This window comes from Podarcis gaigeae (genome assembly GCF_964106915.1).
Source record: "Podarcis gaigeae genome assembly, chromosome: 7".
In the NCBI taxonomy this organism is placed as follows: domain Eukaryota; kingdom Metazoa; phylum Chordata; class Lepidosauria; order Squamata; family Lacertidae; genus Podarcis; species Podarcis gaigeae.
The window spans coordinates 80,562,541-80,587,145 of NC_139683.1; the positions used below are offsets into that span (position 1 = coordinate 80,562,541).

General features: G+C 41.8%; 1 protein-coding gene across 1 annotated transcript in view; it reads right to left on the reverse strand.

Annotated features, from left to right (window-relative positions):
- Positions 1 to 1,150: 1,150 nt before the first annotated feature.
- LPCAT1 (lysophosphatidylcholine acyltransferase 1) overlaps positions 1,151 to 24,605 on the reverse strand; it is a 55,851-nt gene continuing 32,396 nt past the window's right edge. The window contains exons 10-16 of the mRNA XM_083749716.1: positions 23,011 to 23,136; positions 19,888 to 20,041; positions 18,951 to 19,049; positions 15,876 to 16,014; positions 7,700 to 14,595; positions 6,975 to 7,669; positions 1,151 to 6,393 (exon numbers count right to left, since the gene is read on the reverse strand). Coding sequence (XP_083605842.1) covers positions 14,429 to 14,595; positions 15,876 to 16,014; positions 18,951 to 19,049; positions 19,888 to 20,041; positions 23,011 to 23,136 — 685 coding nt within the window. The 3' untranslated portion in view covers positions 1,151 to 6,393; positions 6,975 to 7,669; positions 7,700 to 14,428. The remainder of the gene's footprint in view (positions 6,394 to 6,974; positions 7,670 to 7,699; positions 14,596 to 15,875; positions 16,015 to 18,950; positions 19,050 to 19,887; positions 20,042 to 23,010; positions 23,137 to 24,605) is intronic.

Here is a 24,605-nt window from a genome sequence, read left to right on the forward strand (position 1 = left end):
TCTGTGGACAAGGTTACGCCCACGTGCATCTTGGCGTCTGATGGAACTGATTTTTCAATGCATGTTGGAAGGTTTGCATCGGATGCTATTTCCCAGTTACGGGTTCTTGACTGACTGGAGAATGTGTGTGTATATATATATATATATATATATATATGGGCTACCAAATCCAGTGACCTTAAAAAACAGATGACATCTCAAACGAGGTTTGTTTCTTTCAAAGCAAGTTTTCAGTCCTCATGAGTATAAAGACAGGCTTTGATGTGCACCTGCAGCAATCGTCCAAAAACTCAGTGGCTTGCATAACTCCATTTCCCACTTGGCTATCTACATCTGTTTAGTTTATATGCAAATGAAGACTTAGTGTATAGTGCCACCAGCAACTTGAAATATTGTTGCTTCTGTTGAAATGAAGACAGGCACCCACAATCCCAATATTCTGGCACCTAAATATTTTTTAAAGAAAAAAAGCACTGGTTTTAGGGTGTTTGTAGATGAAGAAATATTTTTGACAGCTTAGAACCAGGCCCCATCTTTGTGTTCACTTGCAAGAACTCATGCCTAGTTTTGTACAAATGAATCTATATAAGCTCATCATTTCTCCTCCAAGACGTACCCCCCGCAGTTTCTGCTGCAAATCTGGACAGGGTGCATGCGCACTAAAATAAACCAGCAGATTGTGCTGTGATTTTGAGATCAGAAACATACATCTTCACAATTTAACTTGTGTCTCCCTTTCCCCTTTTATCGCTGATGTGGAACAATGAGAGTCCTACCAAATGTATAATAGCTCCCCATACATAGGGTGGTAGGCCACTAAATTTTACTCAAAGTAGACCCATTTAAATTAATAAACACAACTAAGTTAATGTCAACTAAGTGATATTCAGAATAGACCAACAGACTACTATCCATTTTCTCATTTTTTTGGTGGCCCACTTAAAAAGACATCCCACTACAACATAAAAAATACTAATGAAAGCCAAATACTTTGCTTGTCCCCTGTTCTTTTAATTTGTCTCCATATTAAAAATTCAGCTTACAGAAAGCCAGTCAGAAGGGAGGGGGGGGGGCGAAACCCAACCAGGCAAAATGAGCAGTGATTCTATAGTGCACAGACAAAATCTTGAAATAAGACACTTTCCTAACGTTTAAAAACAAACACCAGATTTATTTTAAGGAAATCAGCATGTCTCATAACGGTAAACCATTAAAAGCCATTATTATTATTTTGTTCCTTGGCTTGGTTCAGTTTATAGCACTTTACAATCAGTAACGAAGACACAGAATTCCACTCACTTGACAGTTACAAAAAGAGAGACTGCTCAAAGTGAGGTATTTCCTTTAGGAAATTGGTGAATAGTACTGATATCAGGTACAGTCAGACTATATAAACTTGAGACATTGTACAAAAAAGTAACATTCTTTGAAAGATGATTTCAGTAGACAATGAAATGAAACATTTCAGCACTGATAAATGTCTATGCTTCCACTCCAATCCAGTGCAACGGCTACATGACATCATTGTGTTGATGTAACAGCTGATATACTGTCCTCATCGAAAGCATTTATTTGCTGACGTTACAAGTGACTGTAAATCCAGCTAGGCAAAGTATATTCTTGTTTGAACTATGGTTAATCCCATTTATTTTATCATGGAAACAATTGCCTTTGTACATGTACACAACAAAAACTCAAGTGGAAAAGGTACTTCTGTATCAGAAATGTTGGTTCCAGGATTCTTAGCTTAAATCAGTACAATACATCATGCGTAATACGCAAAGATACAGCATTAGAAAACTGCCCCCAGAGTTATTTTATCTCGCTTTAAACACAGAAAAACTTGATTCAGTAGGACTGATTGCCATGGAATGTATATCGCTGATTTTAAGTAAAGTAAAGGTAAAGGTACCCCTGACCATTAGGTTCAGTCGCGGACGACTCTGGGGTTGTGGTGCTCATCTCACTCTATAGGCCAAGGAGCTGGCATTTGTCCGCAGACAGCTTCCGGGTCATGTGGCCAGCATGACTAATCCGCTTCTGGCAAACCAGAGCAGCATACAGAAACACCGTTTACCTTCCCGCCAGAGCAGTACCTATTTATCTACTTGCACTTTGACGTGCTTTCGAACTGCTAGGTTGACAGGAGCAGGGACCGAGCAACGGGAGCTCACCCCATCACGGGGATTCGAAGCGCCGACCTTCTGATTGGCAAGCCCAAGAGGCTCAATGGTTTAGACCACAGCGCGGATTAATTGCTGCTAAAGTCAAACATATTAATTTCTTCATCATAGCACAAATAGGATAAAGGTATTGTCATATCAGCAAAGGTTATTGGTCCAATTAGAGTCCCGTTCCCCCGCACCTTTAGGCAGTGGTCCACAATGGATATCACAGTAGCAAAGAAGTCTCCAGACTGACCTGTTCAAGAGACTAGTATTTTTTCTCCAAACTTAATTATGTTAAAAATAATAATATCACAAATGTAGTAATGCTAGACAATATATATAAACAGGACACTACAGTTTGATTTTGTATTCACAATAATTTTAAAAGGTTTAAAAACATCAAATAATGGTTCAATGTTTTGAAGTCCCCCTCAAAATAATTTTTGTCCATAATGGCTATGCAGATATCAGGAGATACAAAAAGATATAGAAAATGACCCCACTGCAACAATCTTGGAGATAGTTTAATAAACTGCTGTAACTTTTAAGTTATAAAGTACTTCATACAAAGCTAGTAGATGTGTAAGACCACAAATGTAGTTACCTTGGTCCTTAAATTATGAATTTCAGAGCTTGTTTAAGAGGAGCTAGTTACATATTAAAGTTCTAAGGTATAACAATTATTACTTTAAAACGCTTTTACTCCCCTAAAAATAATCATAGAAAAAACAGTAGTCGATGTAAACAGAACACAAAAATGTTTCACCAGCTACCGCAATCTGACATCTTAAATGTATCCTATTACTTGTGAAATCTTATCTATACAAGAATATTTGTTCTCCCATTTTTTTAATTAGAAAGTTGAAACTAAATGCTGGCTTCTTTATACTTCTGCTCTTCACAAAGTGTACAGATTGATTTTCACAGTATAAGGTGAGATATGTGGAAAATATGTATATTAAGAGCTTTCAAGATTTTTACTCTTACACTCTCATCACCCGAAATACATTTTTCATGTTTGACAGGAATTAAAAATATATGTGTCATGTTTTGAAATGACTTGTAAAGTCAGATATTTTGTTTTCTAGCAGTTTGTCAGCATGGACATTGTTTGATTCAGTTTTGGTCCCATTTCTACATTAGATGCTTTTAGGAAAACAAAATTATGGCTGTGACTTAAATTTATTACTTGCTCCCTATGCACAGAAGACTCCCACCCTAACTAATATCACATCACAAACTCTAAATTTCAAAAGCAATTTGTCAGACAGCATGAGGCGGGTAGAAACTGCTGCCTAAGAAACACGAGTCCAGAGGCCATTGGATAAATGTGGAACTAGTAATGAGATTAATTGGATCCTGAACAGTTTCTAAACATCACTTGCGTCCTTGAACCTTTATAGGCTTAAAGATGAGGCTCCATGTTTTTATTTTAGCAGAGGTATTTTCCTCCTCATTTTCAGCAACAGTAAAATTGAGAACACAGATGCCTACAGAAAAGGAGGTAGACTTGGAATAAAAGCAGTGTCTGAGAAAAGAGATTCAAGATGGATGCCTTACAACCCACAATATGAGCTCAGGATTCCCAATCACTCTCTAGACTTGGCCCTTGGCCTCAGTGCTGCAATGTGATATTAGAGCCATTAAAGTCGAATAGTCAAGACGCTTGGGAAGCTTATAGTGGCTTGCTGGTGCCAAAAGCACTGCTGAACTTCATTACCGAATTTTGAAAAGAAAGGTTAGAGAGGGATGACCAGAAACCATGTAGTAGCCGCTTCAAAAATGCACTGTGCATGCTGCTAAAATATCAGTTTATGCACTAAGCCAAGTATTAAAATGCTCCCCACTTCTCTGAATTTTTGAGAGGCGGCAAGGGTATCCTTGTGACAGAATTCTACACAACCTTTCCTCCAGAAATTTCTATCTTATAAAGACCACAGAAGATCCATCATTAAAAGTTTCATGTGGGGGTGGTTCATAAGTTCATGTCACCAGGAGGAGCAAAAAATGCCGCACTTCAAGAAAACTTTACCATGTAAAAAGCTTGATGTCAAACCCTTACAAAAGGAGAAAGCTGCTGGACTAAGTATATTTGAAACTCTTAACTAGGAGGCGGAATAGCTTGTTCAGAACACTCATTGGTGCTGATCTGTGACAATTCCACTATGGTTCGAATTAATCTTGCATAGACTATTATTGTTCACACCAGACGTTGTGTTTATTCAGGGGGGCAGAATGTGTAAAAGCCATACAGGTCAGTAGGGGCCTGTAAGAGGTCCATGATGAGGTCCATAATATTTAAATGTCAAAAGATGCGTAAATGAAGAAGACATCAATAAAAGTGTTGCAATGAGCTCAGTGGACAGAAACCCTATATTTACATTTCTTTTAAGTACAGAAATATGTTTTTTTTTAAAAAAACCAATTGAGTTCTTTAGCATGGGAAACATTTCTATTTTGAACCAGAAACTGCTAGTTCAAAATAGAAGCCAACAGATATTTTAAAAGTTTTATCCTTGCTCATTTGTTTTTAAAGGAAGGAATCCATTTTCTGCAGATTTTATTGACTGACAATGATGAGAAACCACAATGAGAGTCAAAGCCTATCAGCTTTGATTGTCTGAAAAGCAACTAGCTTCTAAATCAGAGAGCAAAAGTCAAATCCAAATTTGAAATTCATCCTAGACTGGTTTTGCCCTTTTAGAAATGTTGAGAAACTATTACTTCTCCCTGTTCTGAAGTACTGAAGTTTGTCATCACAAACTGCCACTGACACACTTTTATCTGGACATTTATTGCCTTAAGCAGAAAGCCTCTAATTAAATAGCAGGAAGGCAAGAGCACTGGAAGCAGTTTAATCCTTCCATTTTGTGAGATAATCTTCCCTAAATTTGTTTACCTCAATTGGTTTGATAATTTTCTTAGCAAGAGGCTTGCGTGGGGAAGCATCAGATAATGGATTTGATCTGAAAGTAAAGTGTTCTTACAACAACTATGTTTAATACAGAGAAGTAAAATAGATATTGTCATGTTTGAGAAATCAATGCCACAGTAACTTTGCGCTGTAACCTTGCAATTAGATAATTCAGTTGTGATAAATGGAAAATGTTGATGCATCATATTTTGCCTTATCCATCTAATTATTTGTCCCTATCGATTTTTTCCCAATCTGAAATAGAAGAATATGTGTGGCACACTGAGATTCCTTTGATAAACCACACTGGTGATTTCATCAATAAAATTACAGAAAGTTAGGCCTCAAGTTAATTTTGCAGACAGCTGTATTGCACAATTTTACCTTAACTTCCCATATTTGAATACCTCTGACTCCAGATACAGTTGAGTCTTCTGTGCTACTACAAAGCAAAGTAGTAATTTATTAGGACTACCGTTTGATCATGGGGGAAACATATAACACATGAAGAAGTGGTCATGTTGTACACTTGTTATATGGGCTTTTTTAAAAAAAAGAATAAATGATGCTATGCAAACCTGATCAGTTGTGTCTCAGTTACCCTTTCACTACAGCTTTGCATGGAAAGGAGTGTTTTTAAATGTCATCTACACTTGGAAGCTATTCTGATGCCTCAAAAGGAGCCAATGAATTCTATTCCACTGTTAAACTTGTACCTGCCAAGCTTGGACAGATTAGGACTGCATGACTCCACACAACCTAAACAAAGCTCCAGCTATCTAAGTTTGTGCCCTTTTAAAACAGAAAGCCAAAAACTAAGTTGCAATTAGCACTACGCACATTGGTTCACAAGCTCAGCTCTCTTCCTGGCTCAAGCAAGAGAACTTTTGCCATGCTTAGCTCTGTTTCCACAAATGCTTGCTTGTTGTTATGCTTGAACTGGGAATTGTGGTTTAAAGCCAAGTTAACTTCAAACCATGCTTTATGATGCTAGCTGGCTTAGCTTATCCAGAGTTTTCTTTCAATCATGGCTCTTGGGTCATACATCATGGCGCACCAGAACACTGATAGCAGCAGCAGAAGTTCTCCCAGCCGTGTGAGAGGAAGAGGAAAGATGAGTGTGTAAGCTTGAGACTTCGCTTAGGCTAGCCCAGGCTAATGCACAAAGTGCTAGACCATGGTTTAAGCATCGCAAGCAAACCTGCTAAATATGTACAGCAGACCCTTGACACACAAAATATTCCAACTTGTAACTTCCCTGCAAAATGCCTTTTTTACCATGTCAGCCCCTCACTGTTTAACCCAAAGGTTCTTTCATAGAATCATAGAGTTGGAAGAGACCACAAGGGCCATCGAGTCCAACCCCCTGCCAAGCAGGAAACACCATCAGAGCACTCCTGACATATGGTTGTCAAGCCTCTGCTTAAAGACCTCCAAAGAAGGAGACTCCACCACACTCCTTGGCAGCAAATTCCACTGTCGAACAGCTCTTACTGTCAGGAAGTTCTTCCTAATGTTTAGGTGGAATCTTCTTTCTTGTAGTTTGGATCCATTGCTCCGTGTCCGCTTCTCTGGAGCAGCAGAAAACAACCTTTCTCCCTCCTCTATGTGACATCCTTTTATATATTTGAACATGGCTATCATATCACCCCTTAACCTCCTCTTCTCCAGGCTAAACATGCCCAGCTCCCTTAGCCGTTCCTCATAAGGCATCGTTTGCAGGCCTTTGACCATTTTGGTTGCCCTCCTCTGGACACGTTCCAGTTTGTCAGTGTCCTTCTTGAACTGTGGTGCCCAGAACTGGACACAGTACTCCAGGTGAGGTCTGAACAGAGCAGAATACAGTGGCACTATTACTTCCCTTGATCTAGATGCTATACTCCTATTGATACTCTTTCTCTGGGCTCTGCTTAATTTTAGCAGGAACTTCCCAGGTGTCAGCTTTGAGAGCTTTTGTTCAAAGACAGACATTTGAAGGAATACAGTAATAAAGAGAGCAAGCATAACCAGATCTCACACAAGGTATGAAGGCAACAACCTTCCCGATCAGAATGGGCGGCTCCCAGGCAAGCCTGAGCCTTGATGCTTTTAAAAGCAAAACCAGAGACAAAGGAAAAAACCCCACAGCTTAACCAGCAAACCTTTGGAGGAGAGAACCGAGGGAAGCTAACAGGAGATGTGGGAGGAAGGGAGGGAGAAGGAATGAGATAAAGGGTGTTGCTGAAGAAATGGCGCTGGCAGCTTATTACAGAGTTTTAAACTATGAGCTGGACCTCCGAAAAAACATTGCAGGATGGAATGTTCCTTTTCAGGGTTTCTGCCACTGACACCCTTTCCTAAATTCCATCCTACCCACCCCGATTTTCTGTTCCACCACAAATGCAGAGCATTCTGTAGACAGTAAGGATGCTACATTCTACTTTAGGTTCCTGTTGCTTTTATTTCTGCAACCCTCCCATCTTGTGCTTGGATGGTGCTAATTTGGCTACCTAAGGATGGACACTTCAGAGAACGCTATTAGCAAGGAATCACCCCGCCACTCTCAGGGTAGCTGGAACTCTGAGGTTTTTTTCCCTAAAACTTGGTTCTAAAACCAGGTTGTTTTTTTTTCTAAAACCTGTTGCTTTCAGGAGGCAATCTAACAGTGTTAGAAACTGAGATAGGAAAGCTAGGAGCTCAATGGCACCATAAACCTAGGTTATGGGTGCAACAGCGGACTGTCTAGGTGCACTTTTTAATAACAAGAATACAAAGCTGAAAATGAATGGACTGCAGCTAAAATATTATGTTCGCTTTTCACATGGTCTATTCCTTCCCCTGCCCACCTCCCTAATATTCTTAAGAAAGTCTCTTCTACAGTTTTCAGAGAGTTCAGCTGGAAATGGAGAGGCAGAAAAAGGTCTTCCTTTCATTCCACTCTGCAGTTTTAATCTGAAATCTCAGGTGCTTGCACCCAGAGCTCATAAACTTTTTGCGCTAATGAAATTCCCTTTTGCAAAGTGCACCTTGAACAATGGGAGTATCGAGCACTGCAATCTAATCCTTCAAATTCAAGAAGTGGGATTTAATGCAACTCACTTGACCCAAATTCACATGAAACATGTTGGCTGAGATCGTACGAAGATAAATTTACGCAAATGATTACACATGCCGTCATATTCCTATATAAATTTGGCAAAGTGGGAAAGACGGGAGAATAGGCATCATTCCAGGGCTAATAGCATAGGGAACCTATTGAAAATAGCCTTCGTCTGCCTTTTTCCTAATCCCATCTTACCCACCTAATTTTCAGGTAAAAGATACTACACATTCCAGACTCTATATGGAATTTACCTGTGAAACTTCTAAAGGCATTCCATGAGGAGGATTACAGGGTTGTTTTGTTCTTGTTCTTTACAGCACCTACTTCTCCACATGCCTTGCAAGACCTGGAGATTGCTGAGGTTAAAGCAATTCTTCAGAAGAGGATCAATAGTGAAACGAAACAAAACGAAACTAAAAAAACACCTAACTTGATAGCACAACAGCTCCTGGCGTTACTCTATGTAAAAACCTTTATGCTTCTGAAAGTTATGAAAAAAATATCCCCACATTAAAATTCATTTAAATGACAGTAGGCAGTATAAAAATGCTGTTGACACTTAACTTACCGAAGTAGGACTCTATATTATGGTCATTATCCCACAAACAAGCTGAAATGTATCAAAAGCTGTTCCCACGAGCAGCAGCTGGACTGAAGTGATCATAACAGCTCTTAACGACAACGAAAGTGTCCTTGGTTCTTTGGTCCCAATTTTGAAATACACCACCCCACCAGCTTCAATAGGGCCATTTGCACAATGTTCAGGCTTCGTATAGGCTCTGTTATCTCTGCCCACAATGAATAGGAAAATTAGTCTCTGAATAGAGCAGGCATGTAAATAAACCAGAAGTCTGATATCTCTTCAGAATGAAATTAATCTTTTAAAAATACGATGACGATGTCTCTATTCTTCATGGTATTGCCATCGAGAGAAGACAAATATCTGCTCTAGTCATTCACAGGCAGGGGGCATTCTCCCATAGCATTTCATATGGTGCATGTTGTGTATTAGTCAGAAATTACATGGCACAATGGGAGCTTTCACACCGCTAGTGTTTACTTTTAGCATTGTTCAATCACTGCTTTTCTACATGCAGCATTGCTCCTAGGTTCCTACACTCTAAGGGGTAGAACAGTTAGCTCAACTGGTTAGAGCATGGTGCTGATAACACCAAGGTCGCAGGTTCGACCCCCGTAAGGGACAGTTGCATATTCCTGTATTTCAGGGGGTGTACCCTGCTATGTTCTGTCCACAACTGTGAACATCACAACAGCCTTCTGAGTGGAGTTGTAACAATGGACCTAAACACACAATTTACGAATGCATTAAAATGCTTGAAAGCAAAAGACTGCATCAGCATAAAAGAGTAAAAAACAGCAAACCATGTTGCTAAAATGGCACCAACTGGAAAAGTAACACTGAAGGTGTGCCCATGTGATGTGATGGTAACCTAACTGCACATGTCAAATCTACAGCTCTTGAAATGGATGGAAGAGTAGCCTTGTGTTTTAATCTTGTAATTTTTATACTGTGAACTGCTCTGAGATCTATGGAGGAAGGGCGGTATACAAATTTAATAAAATACGAAGGTATTCTAAGGCTAGAGATTGCTCTGCTGTTTTGTTCCTTCCCCTCTAAAAGTTGGGATTTTGCGAGCTCCAAAAAGGGAAATGGAATAAGTACAGAAAAGGCAGCACAACCATTTTAATGGCAGGTGCCTGATAAAAAGTGAGTGGGCAGAAAGAGGCAATTCTAGAGTTAACCCTAGTTTGGAAGCACCCAGAGTGGAGGGTGAGGAAATATGTGGCAGCTGGATGTGCAGTCAGGCATATGAAAGGCAAGATCAGAGAGTGAAAAGCTTTGCGGGAAATAAGACGGATCAATGAAAAGCCAGGAGATTCTTCCATGACCTGAGAATATCACAGCTTGGGAAACAGTTCCACCTGGTGGGGAATAGTAGGAGCAAAAACTTGATAGAAGCAGGGACCTCTAACAATCCTGTTTGCTCCGACCTTTGTTGAAGCAGGATGCATTCCTTCGAGCTCCCATTCATTTATTCTCCTCAGGATTATAATTCACTGGTTTCTTCTTCCTTTCTTCATTATCTTGTCTCTTTATCTCCTCCCCAGCTACCTGTGGCATTCTTTCTATCTTTTCTGGTGCAGTTTAGGTTTTTCTCTCACACAGTTTCTTTCTCCCCTCATCCCTGTTGCAGCTGAATACTTCTCCGGCAATCCTGTCTTTGCTGCAAAATGCAACTTTCTCCCCTTCCCCTGTGGGGGAGAGGAGAAAAGTATGATTTGCAAGCAAAGACAGAGCTCAGGAGAACTCCTGCATTGCCTTTGCTTGCTAAACAATTCTTTCTTCCTCCCCTGTTTGTCACTTCCATAATCCCTGCATAAGAATTTTGCCAAGTGGGCAGGACACTGTCAATTACGTGACATCATAATGCGTGACTGACAGGTGAGAAGTCCTACCCAACTGCCAATGTTGGCTCAGAACAAATAAGGTTCCCCACCCATTCAATATTCATTTGCTGCCAAAGAAGGATGCCTAGTCCTGGATGACTTTGCTAGATTTCAAGTTCCAGAACCAGTGGGTCGCTTACAATAAGTTATGGATGCAATCTCTGGCCTCCACCTAAGACTGTATCCAAACACTGTATTTCTTAGTGCCCATAGATTTCAGGAAACATAGCTGCACATCCCTATTCACTGCAATCACAGGAAGTATCTGTAGTTTTCATTTGACCAGAATCATCTTCAATACTGGGCTCTTCCTTTCTACTTGGCTACAGCACCTCAGACCTCCACACAGAGTATGGTTGCATGGTGGCTCACCTCTGCTTCCAGGGCAATCTCCTTATTAGCTGTACCACTCTGACTTGGGCCCATTGAGACATAGCTTTGACTTGGTTTCCTTGGTTGTAGACCCAGGGATTCCTGTAAACCTAGGCAAGAATCACCTGTCTCTGATTCGACAGCTGGTCCATCTTGGAATGCTTCTTGAAACCTCAACAGGTATGATGTTGCTCTCTCTAGACTTCGAAGATCAAGGTTCTGGCCTCTTTCAAAAAGGCAGGTGTAATGTTCCTGGAAGAATCACAGTCTGGGCCAAAAATCACTACCACTGCTTTCATTTAGCACTTCTCTTGTTCCAGTGGGCAACAGCATATAACAGACACGTTCCTGTGCACATTTCTTGCTGTCTTCTGCTGACCATGTGTTGGGTGGACCCTGGATTCAAAAGTACAGGTCTCCCTTCAAAGACCTGCCAAGAGTGGCAATTCCGTTGGATGCAAGCCTTCAGTGACAGGGTGTGCAATGCTAGGATTAGTACATTCAAGTCCACTGGTCAGTGAAAATGCTCATTGTCACTTTCACTTACGGTGAAAGTGACAATGAGCATTGATTTGCTATCCAGTGCTTTGTGCCCTGCCTTCACCAAGCAAACTTTTCAACCCTAAAGACTTTTCCTGCTGGAAAGCCAGAAAAAAAAAATGCTGTACTCTCAGACAACATAATTGACATTTGAATAAATGAGATGTAAAAGGAAGCTCACACATTTGAAACTAGACCTGTATAATTTTGGCATGCATGTGTGTTTGCAATGGCAAAGGAAATTAAATGGTGGACTGCTTTGTAGCAAAAGAAAGCTGATTCACTTCCCTGTAGTTTGATGTAGCTTTAGGAGTCCAGAAAGCAGGCAGTACTGCAGTGAGGAGAAGCAAGTGGTTAAGAGTGGTAGTCTTGTAATCTGGTGAACTGGGTTCGCTTCCCCGCTCCTCCACATGCAGCTGCTGGGTGACCTTGATCTAGTCACACTTCTCTGACATCTCTCAGTCTCACTCACCTCACAAGAGTTTTTGTTGTGGGGGAGGAAGGGAAAGGAGATTGTTAGTCGCTTTGAGACACCTTAGGGTAGTGATAAAGCGGGATATCAAATCCAAACTCTTCTTCTCTTCTTCTTCTTCAGATAGGGCACAATGCCATTCAGGTTATACACTTTTGATCAAGTTTCAATGCTCTGTTAACTTGAGGCTACTTTGATGCAGACCAAGGATTCTGACATTTTCTGATGACAACACAAGTTTGCAAAGTGGATTGTGGGAGCTGTCTACTTCTCTGAAGTTCCACTCCTGTCTTTGTTTCCAAGATGGAGCCATTGCCCAACCAATGACCGTTCTCAGGCCACGGAGAATCGCCGTTCAAATGAATACCAGTGGAACGTTTACTGACATAATGGCAAGTCTCATTGAAACTATGTGTGCAACTTCTTGATTTGAGGAGCAAAAAAATTCTCTTCCAAACCTATAACAACCTAAATAGCTGCTCAAAATTATGTGATCCCAACAGCATTTTGGAAGGAAGCAGATTCATAGATAAAACGCCTCCAAGTGCATTTGTCCTCTTCTTTTTGATCTCTGTATACATTAAAAGGGGGTTAGAAAGCTGATGTAATACAGTAATTTATACCATATCTTTTTTTTAATGTCCAGTTTTTAATTGTAGAAAAGCTGTGGACTGTAGGAGAACACATTTTAGAACAATGAGGTTTTGTGACCATTTGAGGCAATACATTGATTTGAAAAGCATCTTGCAATGAAAAAGTCACTAAGGCAGGGATAGTAAAAAAATATGGAGTCAGATGTTACCAAGCGTTCTTTCTGAAAACGTGTACAACCAAATCTTATGATATCTGTGGGTGATTATGAGGGACTATTTTATTATTATTTATTAAATTTGTATACTTCCCTCTACCCACAGGTCTCAGGGCAGTTCACAAGAACTGATGGCTTTCTGGTGTTAAAAATGGTTTATTTTATGCCTGTTCAGTCTCCATTGTGCATTGTGTTGCTTCTGTGCAAAAAGCCAAATCCATTGAAGCTGTTTAAAATATACCTTGTTTAATTATCCCCTGCTAAAAAACCCTAAGTGAAATACAACAGAAAAGGCAGGAATATGACCAGGGCTGTGTGTGTTCTGTGTTCATACCCAATAATTAAATAAATTTGAATTTAGGGCAGTATTCAGCATCCTGAGAATTTTAGCTTTCTTTTTTTCCCTTTTTTTAAAATGAACATTTCTGGCCCTTAAGATGTGAAGATAAATGTGACAGTATGTGGGCTCTGAAATCTCAGCAGCTTTTTATAGTGGGAATAATATGACTTTCCAGAGGTCAGGGGCAATTTGTATCCCACCATTCTTCCAAGGAACTCAAGGGTTCCTTCCGGTCCATTTCATTCTCACAACAACCTTGTGAGGCAGGTGTGGCTGAGAGTGTGACTGGCCCTAGGTAAACTGGTGAGCTTTGTGACTTGACCCAGGATTCAAACTCAGGTCTTCCTGGCGCTAGGCTAACACTCTCAAGTACTACATCACACTGGGCCTCAGTCTCTCTCACACCTGCCTCATTTATTTAGTTGTTTTGGTCATTGCCCACATTCAGGAAAAGCAGAACTATATATAATGTGGAAGTTTATCTAGTTTATATAAACCTTGGAATTCAGTTTTCTTTGAATTTATGTTACTTGGTGCAGATTTTTTCATGCTTTTAGAACAGAATGCACACAACCCAGGGAACAACCACACCCTTCCAATTTTTAATACTACCATGAACTGAATGGCAAAAAAGTCCTCTTACAAGAAAAATAATTTTAAAAATTCCTTAGTTAAAAATATTTTTGCATACTTTTCTTCCTTTAACTGTTTGCTGAAATGAAAACAAAAGGGCTAAATTGAGCTAGCCTTGTTCAGAAGACCAGTGACCACAGTCAGCAGTAAATAGTTGTGTCTTCACATGAAGAAGGAAAGCGGAACTTGAACCCAAACAATTCCCTAAACAGGAATAACACTAATCACCGAAGTGCACTTAACACCATAGGAGCTACAGTATTCTTTACACATGCACACTTTGTAGGACACTTAGTACATGGAACTAAACAATGGAATATAAATATGTAAGCATCTTCTTTTTAAGTACACAAATTAAAAGTTCATTTACATTCTTTACTTTCCAAGATGCTGATGGAAAAAACCAAGATCTTCCAAACAGGAAGTCTGAAGATGCTCATTAATGCAGCAAAATATTCTCTCTCTCTCTCTGTGTCACACACACACACACACACACACACAAAAAAAAAAAACACACATTTCTGTCTTACACACCCCTCACATACTTCAGATTACATAGTTGTGTGACTATGACGAGCCCAAGACAGGACACGCTCCTCTCACCAGAAGAGGACGCTGGAATTGTTAACATCAATTCAGTTTCTTCTGCAGGTGATTTCTTCTGTCTTCAGTAGTTTCTGGGCTGAAGTCTGTACAGAAACCGTTAGGAGCTGGACAGCTATCAGTCTCCATTTGATCGGGATATAAATACTCCTCAGCAAAGTTTGGATACATTTCGGCAAACTTGTGGAAATCCTCTAGAAATTAATAAAAGCAAGCATACATTTTAAGTGTTTTACTTACGAAATCAAGGAGACTGCAAGACAATAAAAGTACTAAGTAGGCTACTAGTTACTAAGTCTCCCGTGCCAAACTTTAAGAGCATTTTCCATAGGGTTGAACCCAATTCAATTATATTTAGAGTAGACCCACTGACACAGGATAGTCATTTTCATTAGTTTCAATGGGTTTTCCCTGAGCAACACTAACATTTGCTAAGAACTCAAAATGATTTGCAGAACTACACTATGTTCCTCCCCTCCCCACCTCCTTGAGCTTTAAGCAATAGTTTGTTTGTTCGTGTTGGCCTTTTCTTGACAGGTCGGTTTATTACATTAGGTAAAGGTAAAAGGTAAAGGACCCCTGGACGGTTAAGTCCAGTCAAAGGCCACTATGGGGTTGCGACGCTCATCTCGCTTTCAGGCCAAGGGAGCCAGTGTTTGTCCGCAGACAGCTTTCCGGGTCATGTGGCCAGAAGGACTAAACTGCTTCTGGTGCAATGGGACACCGTGACAGAAGCCAGAGAGCAAGGAAACGCCGTTTACCTTCTCGCCACAGGTGTAGCTATTTATCTACTTGCACTGGTGTGCTTTCAAACTGGCAGGAGCTGGGACAGAGCAAGGGGAGCTCACCCTGTCACGCAGATTTGAACCGCCAACCTTCCGATAGGCAAGCCCAAGAAGCTCAGTGGTTTAGACCACAGCGCCCAACACTGCAGCATAAGGTCACTGATCATAGAACAGAATGGAACCTTTAGCTACTGGTAACCATAGCATGGACCGCGTTAGTGTGCTGCACTAAGACTGGACTGATCCAAGTTCAAATTTCCATTTGGCTTGAGAGCTCTCTGGATTACTTTGGGCCATGCACTATCTCTCAGGGTTGCTGTAAGGATCAAAGGGGTGAAGGGGGTGCCAACCATACAAGCTGGAGGAAAACATAAACAAGAAATAATATACAGACATTCCGTCCCTATATACAGACATTCCAGGAAGCCCATTAACGAGCACAGGAAGCTGTTTCATATTGACCCTGACTGGCTTTTCAGGGTTTCTGACATAGGCATTCCCACTTGGAAATGCTTGGGTTTGAAGCTGGGACGTAAACTCTGAGCTACAGCCCTTCCCATGAAACACAATGGCCAGGAACCTGTCACACTTGCCCCCAGGCAGCTGCTCTTTTCCCTGGGACATGCCTGGCCACCACACAAAAGTTCCCCATTGTCTGCGGCTTTCTAAAATCATAGCACGGAACTCACCGTATGTAATTTTCCCCCTTTCGTCGACATCTATAGCTCTGAATAGGTTTGACACATTAAGATCTGAAACACCCATGGCAGTCTTTAAAATGCAACTTAAATCTTCTTCTGTTAGAGCTCCAGTTTCTGACTGATACATCTGTGAAAAATTAAAACGTATGATTTGTTGTTGCAGCAGCAGCAGCAGCAGCAGCAGCAGCAGCAGCAGCAGCAGCAGCAAAGAAACACATTCCCAGGGCCTCTGTTTGACACTTTCCTCCCAGCCAAATAAATCTTCCAACTTCCCTACGCTGGTTGATACGCCACCTTTTATTTTCCAATTAAGAGTTTGCAAATTTTGCTGAAGCCCAAGAGCAAATACATTTATTGATACAGTTTATTAGATACATTAAAGGTAAAGGGACCCCTGACTGTTAGGTCCCGTCACGGTCGACTCTGGGGTTGCGGCGCTCATCTTGCTTTACTGGCCGAGGGAGCCGGCGTACAGCTTCTGGGTCATGTGGCCAGCATGACTAAGTCGTTTCTGGCGAACCAGAGCACTGCACGGAAACGCTGTTTACCTTCCCGCTGGAGCGGTACCTATTTATCTACTTGCACTCTTGACGTGCGTTCGAACTGCTAGGTTGGCAGGAGCAGGGACCAAGCAACGGGAGCTCACCCCATCGCGGTGATTTGAACTGCCGACCTTCTGATCGGCAAGCCCTAGGCTCTGTGGTTTAACCCACAGCGCCACCCGTGTCCCTATTAGATACCTTAGGGGCCGCCTATTCCTGTACCAGCCTGCCCAATGTCTAAGATCTGGCAGAGAGGGCATTCACTGTGAGCTACCTCTGGTTTATTCAGAAACAGATAAAAAAAGAGAAAAAGGGCCACACTTAGTGGCCACACCCAGGCTATGGAATACCTTGCCCTCTGAGGTTTGTTTGGAGCCCCTTCTTGCCAACATAGGATGCTTTATATGGTAAGCTCTCTTTGGGGTTTTATCTGCTGTGCCTGTTTTTATTTTTAAATTGCTTTGTTTAATATTATTGCTTTTGTGGATGCAGTATTTTAATTGCTGTAAGCTGTTTCAAGTGGTGCAAATGTAGTGCTCGTTTGGGAGGAAGGACGGGATGTAAACTGAATAAACAATAATGATAATAGTAACAACAACAGCCATCCTGGTATTGCAAAGGTGGGGGATTGACCTCAAGAAGCGTCTCCATCCCCATCGTTCTGAGGTCCAGCGCTGAGGGCCTTCTGGCAGTTCCCTGTCTGTGAGAAGCGAGGTTACAGGGAACCAGGCAGAGGGCCTTCTCGGTAGTGGCACCCACCCTGTGGAACGTCCTCCCACCAGATGTCAAAGAAAAGAACAACTACCAGACTTTTAGAAGACATCCGAAGGTAGCCCTGTTTAGTGAAGCTTTTAATGTTTAACAGACCACTGAATTTTAATACTTTGTTATTGTTATTATTATTATTATTATTATTATTATTATTATTATTATCGTTATCATCATCATACATGCAATTGCCTCTCCAATAAAAGTAGTACTCAAGGTAATATAAGGAACTACAGTACATAAAAATACAAAGGCCAACTATGTTACTAAATGCCAGTTAAAATCCCATTCTCTCAAGGTCTGCTGCAGGAAACTGACTAATCATGCATCATCACTGCAACGGGTACAGGAGACTTCATTTGTCACCTAAATTCTGCTGAGGCTGTAATCTGGTGGGCCAGCATAAGGAAACGCAATCCACAGGTGTGATGCCACAATAGAATTGAGTGCTGGGGGGATAAGAGAGCATTGGGGAGCTCATATGCTCTTACGCCCTTGAGTTCTTTTGATTTACTGCCTCTTTTATTCTGTGGGAACTGTTCATTTTGCCAGTTAGGCAATGTATTGTGTATTGCTAGCTGCCTTGGTGGTCCTGGTGGACAGAAAGGCAGGTCATAAATATTTTGAAATAAAAATAAGACCTAGCCACATCCAGAGCAGGATCACCCCAGATGTGTTTAGGGTAAGGGGTTGCTCATGCAGGAAAAGATGGTCCTTCAAATATACGGAGCTCAGGAAATCCAGGGCTTTCAAAAGGTACACAAACCTTGGCTTTCACTTACATCACTTGATTTCTCGATGCTCAATGACTCACAGATGACTATGTGAATTAACTTTTTTGTTGTTTAGTTGTTTAGTCGTGTCCAACTCTTCGTGAATTAACTTTACTGATAAACATTAAGTTTGAGGTATCATCAAGTGACACTCTCCCCCCATTTGTTAGCCCCTCTTTGGCCACAGCTCATAAAATAAAGCATCAATGTACAATAAAACACAATTACCAGAAAGGATGTCTCTGTGGTGTTGTATATGTGATGGCTCACTCACATTGACAAGTTGTCGCTTGATGCTGCTTTCATCAAGTGACGAGCACGCAAGCTACTTTTTTCTTACCCATTTGCCTGCGTAGGCAGCAATTTGCACAGCCTCATGCGCCTGCTTGCTGATTTGGACAAAAACAAAACAGGGCACAACAGATTGCTGCTGTGTTTTGCGGGCCAAAATGCATGTTAGTGAATATGGCTACTGTTAGATGCTGACTACTGTACAGTAGATCAAACACATCCATTCTTAAGGAAATTAGCACTGAATGCTCACTGGAAGATCCTGAAGCTGAGGCTCCAATACTTTGGCCACCTCATGAGAAGAGAAGACTCCCTGGAAAAGACCCTGATGTTGGGAAAGATGGAGGGCACAAGGAGAAGGGGACAACAGAGGACGAGATGGTTGGACAGTGTTCTCGAAGCTACAAACATGAGTCTGACCAAACTGCGGGAGGCAGTGGAAGACAGGAGTGCCTGACGTGCTCTGGTCCATGGGGTCACGAAGAGTCGGACACGACTAAACGACTAAACAACAACTGTACAGAACTTGTATAAAGCCAGTAATGACAAGAGATGCAGAGAAGTTGTGGTTAATGTAATGAATTGACCTGTTTTGCCCCCCCCCCCCCAAAAAAAAGGAAAAGGGAAAAAAGGGCTTTGTTTTTAAAAATGGCTTTCAACAAACTGGCTTAATAAAAGCTGCTACTTGCCTTAAAAGCCAGCTGTATCGTTTGCAAGGTTTTGGATGGCCGACAGACTACTGACAAAGCGATTACATATTCTCTTAAGTCAATCAGACCACTTTCCTTCTGTAAAAAAAGAAAGAAACAAAACTGTATTACCAGTTTCATAGAAAATACCCACTGAAGAAAAGAAAATTTTGAAAAGTGCACATAAAAAGAGTTCACATGGAGGTTTCAGCACAAAGATTTTTAAACAAAGAAACTAGTGTTAAAATACCAGCTCGTCTGCAATTAACTAAAGGACTAACTCCTCTGAACTGTTGAAACATCTTATATTTATCAGTTGTTTTACACAAGGAACCCTTTCTGGCCAGATCTTTTTCTCCCCAACCCCTGGTGGGCAGGGAACCCACCTGCCAATCACCTGGCATCATAGTGCTATCAGTTAATGTAACCCTTTGAGCCCTTGATTGTCAAAACTTCAAAAAGAAACATGAGGCTTTCAAACAGCCCTTTGCCGGCTTTCCAATAGTTCTCGCATGTGGATGTTTATAGAGAGCTTTGATGCAACACTACGTTATGCTTGCTATATATGTGTATGTATACAGAAAGCTGTGGTCTAATTTGTAAAATAAGTCATAGTCACCTTGTATCCCTTGTGCTACATTTCTCCATGGTAAAAATGATGATCAGCAGCCAATAGGATGCGTAATTTCAGACTACAAATGTTCGCACAGCAAGCAAAAGGCATGCTCACAAGATCTTCTGATAATCTTTAGTAAGATCTTTAGTAATCACTTTTTCGAAACTATTGTTCATAACATAAACAGGTACTTTCTATGTTACAGCTCTATTAACCATACTCACAAATGAAAACTGCATTCCTAACGAAAGAACGACCAAGGCCTTAATTCAAATAATAAAAGTGGTTATTTAGAAATTTAAAGACTGTCATCTTTCTTACCTCATCAAAAAGTGCAAACATGTTTTCTAATGTGTCAGAAACCGGGACTTCTAGGTATTCTGCAAACTCCTTGAGACTGACCCTTTTGTCTTTCATTCTTTTGGTATTTCCTGAATATGCATCAAGCTCTCTTTCAAGCTTCTCTGGCTTTAATCTAAACATGAGAGGAAGAAGAAGAAGAGTTTGGATTTGATATCCCGCTTTATCACTACCCAAAGGAGTCTCAAAGTGGCTAACATTCTCCTTTCCCTTCCTCCCCCACAACAAACACTCTGTGAGGTGAGTGAGGCTGAGAGACTTCAGAGAAGTGTGATTGGCCCAAGGTCACCCAGCAGCTGCATGTGGAGGAGCGGAGACGCGAACCCGGTTCACCAGATTACTAGTCTACCGCTTTTAACCACTACACCACACTGGCTCTCAACCAAGGCTGAAATTGTAAACAACCCTATCTCTTATTTTCTTACAGGAGTGTTGAGGAGGACAAACCAGGCAGTTTGTAATTTCCTGGCAATCCACTAACAGAAGATAAATGCTAAAACCTTATCCCTGATGTGTGATATGTTTAGCCTGGTAAAGAGGAGACCGAGAGGAGATATGATAGCTGTCAGGGAACTGCCATCAGAACAGGGGCGGGAAACAAAGGGGCAGTTGTGTTACAGGGAGCCTCCAAAAATCTTGCGAAGCAGTACTTTTTCCGGTGATGAGGAAAACCCACCTCCGGTTGGGAAGAAGTGAAAGGATCAGAGGATGCTGGTAGGAGCCTCAGCAACGCTCCTGGCAAAAGCTGGCCAGGAGGGAAGCACACCCATTCCTTCGCCCATCCTGCACAGAAGTCTAAAGCGCAAAGAGGGAAGGAAAAGGCTGGGCGTAATGAGACTTTTATGTTGGGGGAGGTCCAGGAAACAAGCACTCCCGGATTCTGCTAGCGATTGAGGCAGACATGAACGTTGGGGTTCTGCACTGTAAATAGTTTTGCACCTAAATAAAACCTGTAAAAGACAGGTCGGAGTCCTGCCTGGTTACTCGTGAACAACCACCTAAGCCATCTGACAATAGGTAAAGGTAAAGGGACCCCTGACCATTAGGTCCAGTCGTGACCGACTCTGGGGTTGCGGCACTCATCTCACTCTACAGGCCGAGGGAGCCGGCGTCTGTCTGCAGACAGCTTCCGGTCATGTGGCCAGCATGACTAAGCCGCTTCTGGCAAACCAGAGCAGTACACGGAAACGCTGTTTATCTTCCCACCGGAGCGGTACCTATTTATCTACTTGCACTTTGACGTGCTTTCGAACTGTTGGTTGGCAGAAGCAGGACCAAGCAACGGGAGCTCACCCTGTCGCAGGGATTTGAACCACCAACCTTCTGATCAGCAAGTCCTAGGCTCTGTGGTTTAACCCACAGAGCCACCCGCGTCCCTTCAAATATCTAAAGGGCATGGAGGACAGAGCAAGCTTGTTTTCTCCTCCTCTAGAGGCTAGGACCCAAACCAATGGATTCAAGTTACAAGAAAGGAAGAACTTCCTGACACTAAGAGCTGTTTGACAGTGGAATGTTTCCCAAGAGAGGAGTTCGACTCTCCTCCCTTGGAGGATTTTAAGCAGAGACTGGATGGCCATCTGCCATAGATGCTTTAGTTGTGATTTCTGCATTACAGGGGGGTGGGGTTTGGATTAGATAACCCTCAACTTCCTTTCCAACTCTACAATTCAATGAATCTACACCTTTTCTTCCTGTGGTGGGTCATTCAGACATGCATCTTTTCACTCTTCATTCTGAATGACAGAGTTCCAGGAATTCTGTACCACGCAATCTGAATATACAGTTTTGCTCTAAAACAACGTGGGAGAGCATTCGGATAAATTCAGTTTTCAGAAGAGGAAAGTTCTAATGCAATATCCTGAACTGGAAAAAGTTGCTCCCACTTTATATTTGCAGTTATAGAAAAAGCCCTCCTTTAAAAATATTATTATCATCATCATCATCATCATCATCATCATCATCATCACCATCATCTCAGATTCTCATCTACCACTGACAACCACCAAGCTTCAAGGCCATGATGAAGCTGGATCTAACAAGGTAAGATTCAACAGCTGTAACGTCTTGACATTTTGAAATGTGAGTGAACATAGGAAGTGTCCAATATAACATGTTAAGCTGAAAGGTTTTTTGTTTTGTTTTGTTAACTTAATATAATATAAATTTAAGCAATGCGGACTTCTGCAAACCACCACCGTGGCATCTAACTTGTGCTGAGGTGAGGGGGAAATGATATACAGATGGCTCTTCCTTTCTGTCTCTACCATAAGTTTTAATATGCTAGGTTCACCCAGGAATACAAATTATGACTTTCCTAATTATCAGAACCACAGTCAACTGAAGCCAGGAATGTTCAACTGAATTAAGTGGCAAGAAGCCTATTATAACTAGATCTTGCACAACACTGGCAGATGTCAAATTTGTTAAGCTTTTGAAACCTCTGTGATTCTGGTCTGCTCCTGCAAGATTGCAAAACATTGCTCCCACAACCTCCCAGATGCTTTACTTTTTTTAAAATTGCTTTTAAACCGATTTGTAAAAAAAGTTGCATGGAGAAAAAAATATGAGAGACATTGCACATACCTTTGTAAATCAAGAAAATCTATAATTAAAATACATTTTTTAAAAAAATACATTTTTTAAAAAAATTCTTTTATAAAGTTAAGGTAAAGGTAAAGGGACCCCTGACCATTAGGTCCAGTCGTGATCCACTCTGGGGTTGCGGCGCTCATCTCGCTTTATTGGCTGAGGGAGCCGGCGTATAGCTTCCGGGTCATGTGGCCAGCATGACTAAGCCACTTCTGGCGAACCAGAGCAGCGCACGGAAACGCTGTTTACCTTTCCACCAGAGCAGTACCTATTTATCTACTTGCACTTTGACGTGCTTTTGAACTGCTAGGTTGGCAGGATCAGGGACCAAGCAACGGGAGCTCACCCCATCACAGAGATTCGAACCGCCAACCTTCTGATCAGCAAGTCCTAGGCTCTGTGGTTTAACCCATAGCGCCACCTGAGTCCCTATACAGTTACAAAGCGATTAAAACATTACGTCGTACAGTTCAACACTTTTATCAACCTGCTCACCCAAGGCTTCTCACAAGCTTTGCAAATTCTAAGAGGCAGGTGTCTGAAGGGAGACGAAGTTGTCCTTCAGCCAAAGCTAGCTGGCAATCTTCAAAAGTGTAGTCCGTTACTGGAACTCCCAAAGCCCTTGGGGGGGGGGGGAAAGCAGGAATTTACACAACAGCATCACACTTTATTTATAACGGCAGGCTTATAAAGCAGACACAATCTAAACGCCACGTTTTGGCTATGCCAAAGCTCACGATGTGGTCTGGCAAGTCAAGGAAAGAGTAGCTTTCATGAAGAGTACTTCAAATTTTAAAATGGGGATGAAGAGACAAAGAAAAGGGAGGGTACATTTAAATCTGCCTAAAACCATTAAACCATTAGACCTTCCCTCCTGCATGTTTCTCAACTGTTTGGTGTACATTTATGTGTGTTTGTGCATCTTAAAACCACTATAAAAAACTTTCCCCAGACATGTACCGTATTTTTCGCTCTACAAGACTCACTTTTTCCCTCCTAAAAAGTAAGGGGAAATGTGTGTGCGTCTTATGGAGCGAATGCAGGCTGCACAGCTATCCCAGAAGCCATAAGAGCAAGAGGGATCGCTGCTTTCACTGCGTAGCGGTCCCTCTTGTTGTTCTGGGTTCTGAGATTCAGAATATTTTTTCCCTTGTTTTCCTCCTCCAAAAACTAGGGGCATCTTATGGTCTGGTGCATCTTATAGAGCGAACAATATGGTATTTAAATTGTTCAGTAGCACCTTAGAGACCAAACTAAGTTATTGGTTTGAGCTTTCATGTGCATGCACACTTCTTCAGATACCTGAAGAATATCTGAAGAAGATATCTGAAGGTATACACTTCTTCAGATACCTGAAGAATATCTGAAGAAGACATCTGAAGGTATCTGAAGAAGTGTGCATGCACACGAAAGCTCACACCAATAACAAACTTAGTTGGTCTCTAAGGAGCTCCTGGAAGGAATTTTTTTATTTTGTTTCGACTACGGCAGACCAACACGGCTATAGGTAAAGGTAAAGGTACCCCTGCCCGTACGGGCCAGTCTTGACAGACTCTGGGGTTGTGCGCCCATCTCACTCAAGAGGCCAGGGGCCAGCGCTGTCCGAAGACACTCCCGGGTCACGTGGCCAGCGTGACATCGCTGCTCTGGGGAGCCAGAGCCGCACACGGAAACGCCGTTTACCTTCCCGCTGGTAAGCGGTCCCTATTTATCTACTTGCACCTGGAAGTGCTTTCGAACTGCTAGGTTGGCAGGCGCTGGGACTGAGCAACGGGAGCGCACCCCGCTGCAGGGATTCGAACCGCCGACCTTTTGATCGGCAAGTCCTAGGCGCTGAGGCTTTAACCCACAGTGCCACCTGCGTCCCCATAATTAAAATGCTCAGTTACAGTTATTAGCAGCCAGCACATTCTGGTGGGCAGTGCATTGGGTATATCTGGGGACCTAGAAGCCAAATCCCTTTAAATTGTTTTCTTGCTACATCTAAACTGCACCTTAATCTACAACCATAATGTATCTGCTTCAATTTTCAGTTTGGATGATAGGTTTGGTTCCCTAGAAATTCGGGTATTCTTTCCCAGTCAGATATA